Raw genomic sequence first — 10,225 nt, forward strand, 5'->3', positions numbered from 1 at the left:
CTGTTGAATCTTCAATGCTTTTTGGGTTGCTGCCGTTCAGCTAATTTCTTTACCAACGTAACCTAGCCGCCTCAGTTAAGAGGTTGGTAAGCACAAAAAATAATGGCCGCAGAACCTTTGGTTTATTGTTGTTAAGCAATAACTCCAGGTCTAGCGACCGTTTCTTTTAGTACTACTATTTCTCAGTAGATTTGAACAAATGCAACTTTATAAGATGGTGGACATTGATAAATTTCTGGGAATGCAGATCAGGAGCTGAACCAAGAACAACGATTGAACTTTTCTACTGATCTCCTTGGCATGAAAAAGTTTTTTCTTGTTTGGACATAAGGAAAATATTTGGTTCTCTTAAATCCTAAGTCTTGTGTAAGGAAATCAGCTTGAAACCCTTGTTTATTTCAGCAGCAAAGCGTTTTTGGTGCTTCAATCATGTTGCAAATTTGCATGGGGTTGCTTTGAGTCTGCACATGTGCATGAAGGAAGAAATCATACCACACGAGTGGAAAAACACATGGCAATCTAATCAAACCTTTGACTGGTCATGGAAACCCACAATTGGACATAGAATAGCTTTTAAATACAGCCCCCCTGCATCATTAGAGTTACAGTTAGCGGGCTTAGAAAGAAAAATCTCTAAGGGTAATTCATCTTTCCAACAAAATAGCAGACAAATTTTGAAATAATTATGTGCCCTTGAATCATTATAAACTATAAAAGCACCTACATTTCTCACACAACACAGGAGGGAATCCATCACCCTCGGACCCTTCTTTTCTCTCTTTGAATTATGGGAAGGAATGTCTCCCATTTTCTTTAGAGAAAGCTGATATCGGTATTTGGCAATGATGTTGTTATGGATATAGAGAACCACAGGATGTTTGAGATCAGAGGTATTGTGGTCAAAGGCCCAGAGTTGAAGACCTGCTTTGCATTATTACTACACATACTGAGCTGTTTCTGTACTTAAGGGGTCATCCCCCCATATTGCAAAAATCATTTCATAGACTTCAATCATAATGTCTTTTAAAGCTTTCCCACTATCAATTTTTTTTTTCAAGATCTTCATAGGAGAGGTTAAAAAGGATGAGTTTAAACTTTGTTCTTCTTCACAACGTGTCCCACATAGACCTCCATTAACTCCCCAATTTTCTCCACTAAAGAAAAACTCATAAAAGGCCAACTTTTTTTTTTTTTCTTGTGATTTTTTTCCATGCAAAAAAAAAAAAGAAAAGAAAACATTTTGCTACTATACCAAAACGTCTAATCTATGCGTCTGTCCACGCAGCAAAAACTGACATGTGAGGCATGGAGAGTGCAGGCCTCAGCTGAGCTGAAGGAATCCAAGAATTCACAGCATTTGCTGAACTAGTGAACAACTTGGTTGCTGGAGGAGGCATGGCAAACGACATTGGCAGGCTGCTTCTATCTGGGATAACTTCCCTTGAGCTGCTCAAACGAGTGACCGATGAAGAAGCATTCGACAAGTAAGTTCCCATCTTGCTTGAATCATCCGCCTCTCTCTGGCCCGAGCTGATTGTGTCAATCCCAGCCACGTTTTGTGGGGCTAGCGAGAAAGTCTGAGTCTTATAGTTCTCGGTAATATTTGGCTCTTTCTGCTCAAGTTGCTGTTCAGAGGACTGATAAAGGACCATTTTCCAGTCTGGTTGACCTTCATTGTTCTTTGATGAAATATTGGATTCACCATTGCTGTTATCAGTTAAAAGGTTATGATTGATAGCTTCATCATTACCGGTTCCTATATCTTTGTTTCGCCGAGCCAGTTCTCCGGCAAGAAGGGTATTGCTTGCCATGATTCTTTCCACATCGTACCTTGTTATGTCAAAGTTAGTCACAGCATTCACCCCACGGAATTTGATAGCCGCTATGTCATAAGCCTCAGCTGCTTCCTCCTGAGTGCCTGAAAATTGATTTCATAAAGCTTGAATTTTACATTCAATTTTCTTTTTGTGGGTGTTTGTGGACAAACAGCCTTACAGAAGCTGTTGTTTCTTTTTCACTTTGCTTTCGTTTTTCTTTTCTTTTGGGAAAAGCTCAGCCTTATGGAAGCATGACCAGTGGCTGGAAAAGAGCCGAAAGAGCTAAAGAATAACTCAAAGATTGGCCTTTCTAAAGTCAATAAAAACATGCTCTAAACTCTAATTCAATGCCGACATGATTAAATAAAATAAAATAGTAAAACAAATACCCAAATAAACTCACTAAATGTTCCAAGATAAAGGTCCTTGTTCCCTGCAACTCTGCCTATCCGAGCCTGCCATCTTCCATGTTGATGATGTCTGCTTAAAATTTCAATAAAAAAAAAATTGAGAAACAAGAGCTGAAGTGATGGCGAGTTGTAGTACAACTTCCGAAATTGAAGTAGGATAACAAGACCTTGTCACTCCTCTGTACATTGATGCTCCCCTTGAAAATCCACTGCTTTTCCTGCATAATAGTAGATTTTAATCATTGACAAAATTATCCCAAATTATAGTGATGCATGCACCAAAATGGAAAGAGAAGGGGCAAACATTTTACCTTCTCAAGTGAGCAACATACTCCTGTCTAGTCATGTTCTTCATTTCTTCAAGTTCCTTTTGGTAATCTTCCAACTGCAAAAAACACATCATAATTACAATTCAGTACAAAAAAACTGAAAAAGGTTCCTGGAACCATAAGATTTGAAAATGTAATGAGAATTAAATAATTACAGGAAAATTGATGTGAGTGGAGGGTCCCCAATACTTGAGTGCAGCTAGATCGTAAGCTCTTGCGGCTTTCTCTTCCATGTCATAACCCCCTAAAATTAAGATTTGGAATTTACTTGTTATTTAGAACATGACAAGATCATTCATGATATACTTGATTAGTATTAATAATGGCAGAAGTGCTGACCTAAATAAACTGAGAATCATCATTTCATTGTAATCATCCCCATTCATGATAAGAAAAAGATACATTAGTAGGATATAAAAAACAGTCAGATTAAGAACAAAAAAGTACCAAAAATAGAGGTTATATTATTGCAGGAGGTTCTCTTTTCAACACTAACCTTGTCTTCCTTTCCTGCTCTGCCCTTCTTTCTTGCAACTGTTGTCCCACAGATGCGCTTCATATCTTCCCGTCCATCTATGTCTGAGTAATAGAAACCAGAAAATAAATAAAAATAAAAAAAGCATTATAACCAGAAAGAGAAATGCTTAAAAAAATTAATAAAAAAGTAAGCTAAAATCAAGACACAGAGAAATAGAATGCAAGAAAGAGCCAGACAAAAACTTTAATTTGTAAAGAAAGGAAATCTTTTTAGTTAAAATATAAGGACTAATTAAAGACAAACTAGTTTTCAGGAAAGCAGACAAGACAGAAAAATATTAAACAGGATTAAAGGATACAGAAAAACACTAACCTTGTAACACCTCTATATTGTGAGGTTCTCTGCCCAAAAGTATCAATGGATTTCCTGTGGACAATTTGCTTCTGATCTACCTTCTCAGGCCCTCTTTTCTTGGTTTCCATGGCTGCATAGTCAGTTGCAGAAGGTGAGATTTGCTGTGAACCAGTAACACAGCTTGATTGTGAGCCAGGACTCATGGACAAGCTCAAAGACTGTAAATCACCATAGGCCATTGCACCAATAGAGCCAGATTCAGCTCCATTATCACCCATGCAGCCAATCATCTTCTGATTCATTGCATGTTCAGTTGAGTAGTTTCTTGAAACCCAGTGCTTCACGCCAGGTGCCCTATCATCAGCCATTGGTGGGAGCTGAAGATTACAATCAGTAACATGGGTTTCTTTGGCTTCTTCTCCTAGTAACATTTCGTGGTTACTATATCCTGAGTAATATTGGTATTGTTGGACCGGAAGCTGCTGTTGGTGCTGCTGCCTTGAAGAGTGTTGCAGGTGGTCTAGGCAATTTTGATTGTTGTGTTCCTGATCCGGATTTTGATGGTAATACATGCTGTCTAAACTAAGAGACATGGCTTCTCTGTCACTGCTTTCATAGTGATGGGTCCCCATGGCTGCACCCCCAAAGAAATCCTCCAGTTTTGGAGTTGAAGTAGGAACCATTGCTTCACACGAAAAGTCAAAGACAGAAAAGTCCAGAAGTTTAAGAAAACAACTATTTTCCCCAAAGCACAAAACAAACTCCAAAATAAAAGAATATACAAGTAGAAATATTGAGCCTAACCTGGTGGCTGTGACCTGCCAAGAGCTTCCATTAAACAAAGAGACCCATCAGACTTAAGTGGCATCACAGGAAAGTGAGAATACAAGCCGCCATTTTGTCCTTCAACTCCATAATAAAGTCCATAATTAAGATGAGATGGGGATTGGAAAAAGCTTGATGGTACCGCTGTAGTAACGCCACTACCACCACCAGCAGCAACAGCATCAGAAGCAGATTGTGTCTGGTGATGAGGGTCTTGATTGCTAACCTCCATTTTCATGAGAGGAGAGAGAGAAAAACCTAACCAGTTAGTAGTATTGTTACTGTTGTTGTTATCATCATTACTCATGGACTTCATCTTCGAACTATGCTGCTTCTTTCCGACCTAGCAAAGGTTCTAGACAAGTTTCTCTTAGCGCAGGGCAACTCAATCATTGGGAAACAAAAAAAACTAATCATGAACCAACCATCTCCTTGCTTCACTCCATTTTGAAAAGAAAAAGAAGAAAAAAAAAACACTGGGTATTTTTGTTTTGTAGCTGCAGAAGTGACTGGACCAAATCTAAAATCTCATGATCTAAAACAAAAATCCAAAACTCCTGCAACTGAATCTACCCTACATCTACATGCATGAATCTCTCTCACACTGAAAAGAATTCTAAATAGAAACAAAGCAAGTTCCTTTAAACTAAACAAAAAGAATGAGTTCCAGCAAGCTATGCTGGGCATCCTTCCTGCATTCCATAGGGATCTGTGATTGAGAAAGACCTCTTCTTTTGCTTTACCCTACGCTCCTTGCATTTCCTTTTTCTTTTTTCTCTCTTTTCCTTTTAATACCCTCCCCAAACACACTAAAAATTCAAAGATTCATTCATTTAAAAAGATTAAACAAGACTAACCCCCCAGCCCCAACCAGAAGCTGCTGAACCCAAAGACAATATACTAGTAGCAGTAGTACTACTTACAAGTTACAGCCCCAGGAACCTTAATTTCTCATGTGGATATCAGTGTTTCGTCCTCGATACCTGCCAAAATATCCACTGGTTATAAACAAGTTCTCTTTTCATCCTTGCCTGTTTAATTTCAACTTAAATTCTGGCAGGGATTGGGACGTAAGCCTGTAATAGAATGCTCTTTTATAAGTCATCTAGGCGAGGGTTCAATCCCCGCCATGCCCCTCCGTTTGTACGGACACTAATCCCCTTTGAAACCAAAAAAAAACAAAACAAAAATTAAAAAATGATATATTAGGTACTATTTATCTTTTTTTTTGTCAGATGCATGTACTAAGTTGCTTTAATTACTGTTACAAACCAATTAAACAATAATTTAGTAATAATCATTTTTGCATTTTTCCTGTGTAAACAGTCTCATTATCAAAATTTAAAAAACTTTTAACAACAATATTCTATTTTTTTTTTCAATTTCAGGTAGCTTTATAGAAATAAAAAATTTCAATATAACTTTTAGAGTAGGGAATTTTTTTTATCATAATTAAAAAAATGCTGCAAGATGAGACAAGAAAATATTACTCTCTCCAGTCTCCTCTCATTTCAAGTCTTCACTTTTATTTTTGGATGTTCCAAAATAAAATCTTTTTTCATTTTTAAATATCTGAAATACTTAAAATGAGACTATGAAAGTACATAATAAGTTATACATAACATCCAAACAATAAGAGAAAATATTGATAGCAATTTTTTTAAGGTGCATGTAATATTTCTTCTGTGTTTACAAACTTGAAATTTGTCACAGTAAAATTAAAATTTTCAACAGGAAAAAAGTAATGGTGTCTCCTAAAGGACTAGTCTTTTTACATCATTTTACAACTAATGTAAGAAGTATGTCAACCAGGTTATAAACAAGAAAAATGAATGAGGCGGGTAGAATAAATGAGTATTCAAAGAAAAAAAACCAGTAAAATCAACTTGGGATGCATAATTAGTGGGGTATTTGAGGCTGTAGCTGCAGCACATTAATATTATATCATATTGTGGTGGCATATAATAATAATAGTAAATGAAATGGAAATGTATAGCTTCGGCTTTAATTGTAGTAGCAGGCTTTGGATGAGAGCAAAGGGTTTTATCGCAACCCGAAACCAGAAAGACGGTACTGTCTAATCTCTGCTCACCGATCACCATACAACGTCTTTGCTGGGCCTACGATAGATTTGGCAATTTAAAAAAAAAAAAAAGCAGGCATTGGGGTATAAATAATATTAATTAAATTTAAAAAGTCCTCATAAAACATTTTTTAATATTTTTTTATTAATACTTTGAAATTTTAAAAAATTATCTAATCTGAAAATCAATTCAAATAATTCATCTAATTATTATTAAAAATAATATTTTATAAATTTATAATTTTATTTTTAATATTTATAATATTTTTATTTATTATTTTTTATTTAAGACTCTTTATATTTGATAATCACTTTAAATCGTATTTATTCAAAAATTAAATCAAATCAAATTTCATATAAAAAAAACTCTCATAGCATCTATTTTTTTATTTATAAAATTTAAAATTAAAATTTTATTTTAAAAAAATCGAATTTTTTATTATTCAAATTAACAGATTTTGATATATTATTTATTTATATATATATATATATTTCTTTTATGAAAAAAAGGAAGCATCTACCAGTTTCTTGACCTTGTTTGTTTCCGTAGAAATGCCACGGCGAATGCTTGGCAAAGTCACAATTTTAGCTGGCTTAATTTTGGCTTGTCCTTTTGCATGTTTTCTCACTGGTAAATAGTAAGCTCTGATGGGTGTACTCTTAGGATGTTTATTCGATCGATTTAATTAATTTTAAATTAATTAATTAATTAAATTAAATTAAATTAATATATTTTAAAAATTAATTAATCAAATTTAATTAAATTAATTAAATTAATTTTTTGATTAATTGAATAATAAATATATTTAAAATGTTAAGTTTTCATATTTTAAATAGACTAAATAAAATTATTTAATAAAATATTTAAATATCAAAATATTATATTAATAACCCTAACAATTTATAAAATTATATAATTCATTATTTTTTATTTATATTTAAATTATATTATATTTAAGTTAATTCGACTTAAAAATCAAATTAATCAAAAAATAAATTTTTTAAAAATTATTTTCATTAATTAATTAAAATTAATTTGATAATTAATTAATTAATTTAATCAATTAATTCAAATAAAATAAAAAAATAAACACCGCTAGACCCTGCCATAACGAGGATGTTTATATGCATATCGAACAGAGGAGAAACATACATGACATCACTTAGAAATGCTAATAATTTGATTCGATACAAATGCTAAATATAGCATACATGACATCATTTAGAACCCAATAATTTTTTTTTTTTTGGATGCCGGAAAGAAAAACGAAGGAAGAGAGTTTGAAATATCAACCCCTACCTTGTCTTGCCTGGCCCTTTATCTTTATTGGGTAGTTTTAAATATCAACCTTATGCATGTGTCATATCAAACATGAGCATAACGAATTAATGCATGCACTTTAGATGTGGAATCTTTAAAATAAATAAAAGAAAATATAATGAATATAATAGCAAAGAAAAGAAAGCTAGGTATTTATTAGAAACAGCAGAAAATGCTGCATTAACTTTGCTTTATGATCAAAATTGACTAAAGAGAAGTATGGCCCAATGGGATTTATTCTGGTACATCAATGTCCAATTCCATATCGAACTATTAGCATTATTGATGTGCCAGATACAGTATAATATCTTTTATTTTTTGCTTTATCTATGGCTTTCTTTAGTCAACACTTGCCTTCCGGACAAAAAAGTGAAGAGGGTGGGTCACTGTGATAAACGTGGAGGGAAGCTAGCTACAGCTATTGCTGAGCTAAACGAGAATTTAAGACTCTAGCTAAGTAATTAAAGAATTACGGAAAAAAATGAGAAAAAATAAATAAAAACAAGAGGGTAACATACATCTAAACTTCTTAATGACTAAAATTCAGATTCTACCATCTCAAATTAAAAAATTATTAAGGAAATTCACTTCTGATTTTAACATGAAAAAAATTTGTTAAAACAAAATTAAGAGCTAAGTGGAAATTGAGAGCAATGGCATAGGCTATTGGCAAAACTTTGTGTCAAAGATATTCCTGAAATGATGACGGAAGGGGCCCTTAAAAGAACATGCTTTTTGTGGGATGAACACTTTATATCCGATTGTCTCAATAAAGCCTTTTAACACTCGAAGAATATTTGCTAACCCAAGTTTGGCTGTTTAAACCCCCCTTTTTTTTTTAAGTTGAAAGACTTCCCTTGGCCATTGGCATGCCTTCTTTTGTCTTTAATTGCTGCATTAAATGCAACCGTCATTCAACTTTTTTGAAGGGAAAACATTTCTGTCTGTGAAACTCTGCATATTTCTTTAAAAAGGGTATAGTAATGTATTTTTGCATGCACCATATGTGTTGGCATGAAAAAATTTCATGGCATAGTCATGTATTTTTGCATGCAAAATTTGCATGACTATAGCCAAACTCTTGGAGACAGAATTTCCAGAGAGAATGATTTTGTTTGAAAAGAGAGTGGGGAAGAGTTTTTGAGAGGGTGACAGAGGAGTTTGAAGGGAGTACCATCTTTTTTGATTGTAGCAATGATGAGAAAATCCACCAAAACAAAGTAATTGAGACCAATAAGTTTTACTAGAAATAGTGCATGGCCTATCAAAGAAAGCTTTGTGTTGCTGCAATCAGCAGATTTTGCTCTCCTTTCATTGTCACAACAAGTCATGACCCTTTTGGTGGGAAGCAGATGGGGAAGGGCTTGGTTTTGTGGTGCTTTATTTGCTCTTCATTGTCTGCTTCAATTGGACTTGTCATTAACCTTTTTATTAGGAACTTGGTTTATTACCTCTCTAATCTCCTTGGAGCCATTGTACCTTCTCAGTTGGAGACAGGGACACCTAACTTTTGTAATTAATTAACCCTAACTTTACACTTAGTTGTACTATTAATAGTTTAATCCCATAATTAAGAAAATTCCTTCTATGTTTAAAATAAACAGTACTCAAATTTCAAAAATCGTTGTTGCATGTGGATCCAAGCCATTACACAAATGCTAATTTCATTGATACTAGTCAAACGTAAATATTTTTTATACAAAAAAAAACATAATTTAAGAATAAAGAAAAAGAATTGTAAATGTTGATATTTTAATTTGAACTTTTAACTTAATGCTTTGCAAATTTTGAAATGAATTGGGTAAAAGAAATTGGTTTTTTTAGACCAGAAACAAGTTTAGGTACTTTTCTGCTATTCCATAAATACTAGTAATTCACAAGCATAACAATTCCTACTTGTAATGATCTGCTAATCTACTCACTAGTTATTAACTGGATTAGCTGATATATCGATCATTTGTAATTCCTTGACACTCTTGTTTAGGTTGAAACGAGTACTAAAAAACAGAACTCTAAACCAAAGTGGAGACCATGAAAGCACAGCAAACAAGTCGGTTGTTACGGACTGCTTTCTCTCAACAAGTAATAGCTCGTGCGGTACTTAAATGAATGTTTCCATCAAAGTCAACCCTCAATAGTTCAATACTGAACAAATAACCATAAGTCACAGTTAGTCTCTAGCATACGCAATAAGGTACATTCATATCGAGATCAATCCCAAGCACACACAAGAAAGCACATTCACATCGACAAAAAGAAAAATACATCAAGACAACAATTGAAACATTAAAATCGAAGGTGAATTTTATTAAAATCGAGGATATTACATCGGGACTTCCCACCATCGCCAGGGTCAGGGGGCAGTCCTTGGAGGATGGCCTAGGCCTGTATCACGATCGGTGAGACAGCCCAACAATACACTGCCGCTCATCTCCTTTAAAGAGCCTTAGAGATTTTAGAGTTATGCTACCACTAACCATTACAATGTTTGAAATAGGGACACTTTTTCTAGCACAAGAGATCTACCCGGTCATGGCCCTATACATGGGTGGCTCATGACAACCTAAGCCCCGGTCATGGCCCTATACAAGGTTGGCTCATGACATCC

At 34.2% G+C, this 10,225-nt stretch overlaps 1 protein-coding gene across 3 annotated transcripts; it reads right to left on the bottom strand.

Moving 5' to 3' along the window:
- Nucleotides 1–1,169: 1,169 nt before the first annotated feature.
- Nucleotides 1,170–5,278, bottom strand: LOC111299920 (AP2-like ethylene-responsive transcription factor ANT). Of its 3 annotated transcripts, none has more exons than XM_089747869.1 (9): nucleotides 4,193–5,278; nucleotides 3,407–4,073; nucleotides 3,053–3,135; nucleotides 2,896–2,904; nucleotides 2,712–2,800; nucleotides 2,539–2,612; nucleotides 2,395–2,445; nucleotides 2,221–2,297; nucleotides 1,170–1,918 (listed from the first exon to the last, which is right to left on the bottom strand). In XM_089747869.1, the coding sequence occupies exons 1-9, from the start codon at nucleotides 4,527–4,529 to the stop codon at nucleotides 1,266–1,268; spliced, it is 2,040 nt and encodes a 679-aa protein (XP_089603995.1). In that variant the 5' UTR covers nucleotides 4,530–5,278; the 3' UTR covers nucleotides 1,170–1,265. The 3 variants fall into 3 exon arrangements, with proteins under 3 accessions (XP_089603995.1, XP_089603994.1, XP_089603993.1); XM_089747868.1 differs by lacking the exon at nucleotides 2,896–2,904 and having other exon boundaries at nucleotides 4,193–4,556; nucleotides 5,137–5,264; XM_089747867.1 differs by lacking the exon at nucleotides 2,896–2,904 and having other exon boundaries at nucleotides 4,193–4,568; nucleotides 5,137–5,256.
- Nucleotides 5,279–10,225: the final 4,947 nt, after the last annotated feature.

The sequence above is a fragment of the Durio zibethinus genome, chromosome 18 (genome assembly GCF_047325235.1).
Source record: "Durio zibethinus cultivar Kanyao isolate XHJ-2024 chromosome 18, ASM4732523v1, whole genome shotgun sequence".
Taxonomy (NCBI): domain Eukaryota; kingdom Viridiplantae; phylum Streptophyta; class Magnoliopsida; order Malvales; family Malvaceae; genus Durio; species Durio zibethinus.

Coding starts and splice junctions, on each gene's coding strand:
- LOC111299920 (XM_089747869.1), bottom strand. CDS start 4,529: ATGAAGTCCATGAGTAATGATGATAACAACAACAGTAACAATACTACT. Junction 4,074..4,192: donor TGGCAGGTCACAGCCACCAG/GTTAGGCTCAAT, acceptor TTTCGTGTGAAG/CAATGGTTCCTACTTCAACT. Junction 2,298..2,394: donor ATGTACAGAGGAGTGACAAG/GTCTTGTTATCC, acceptor AATTTTAAGCAG/ACATCATCAACATGGAAGAT.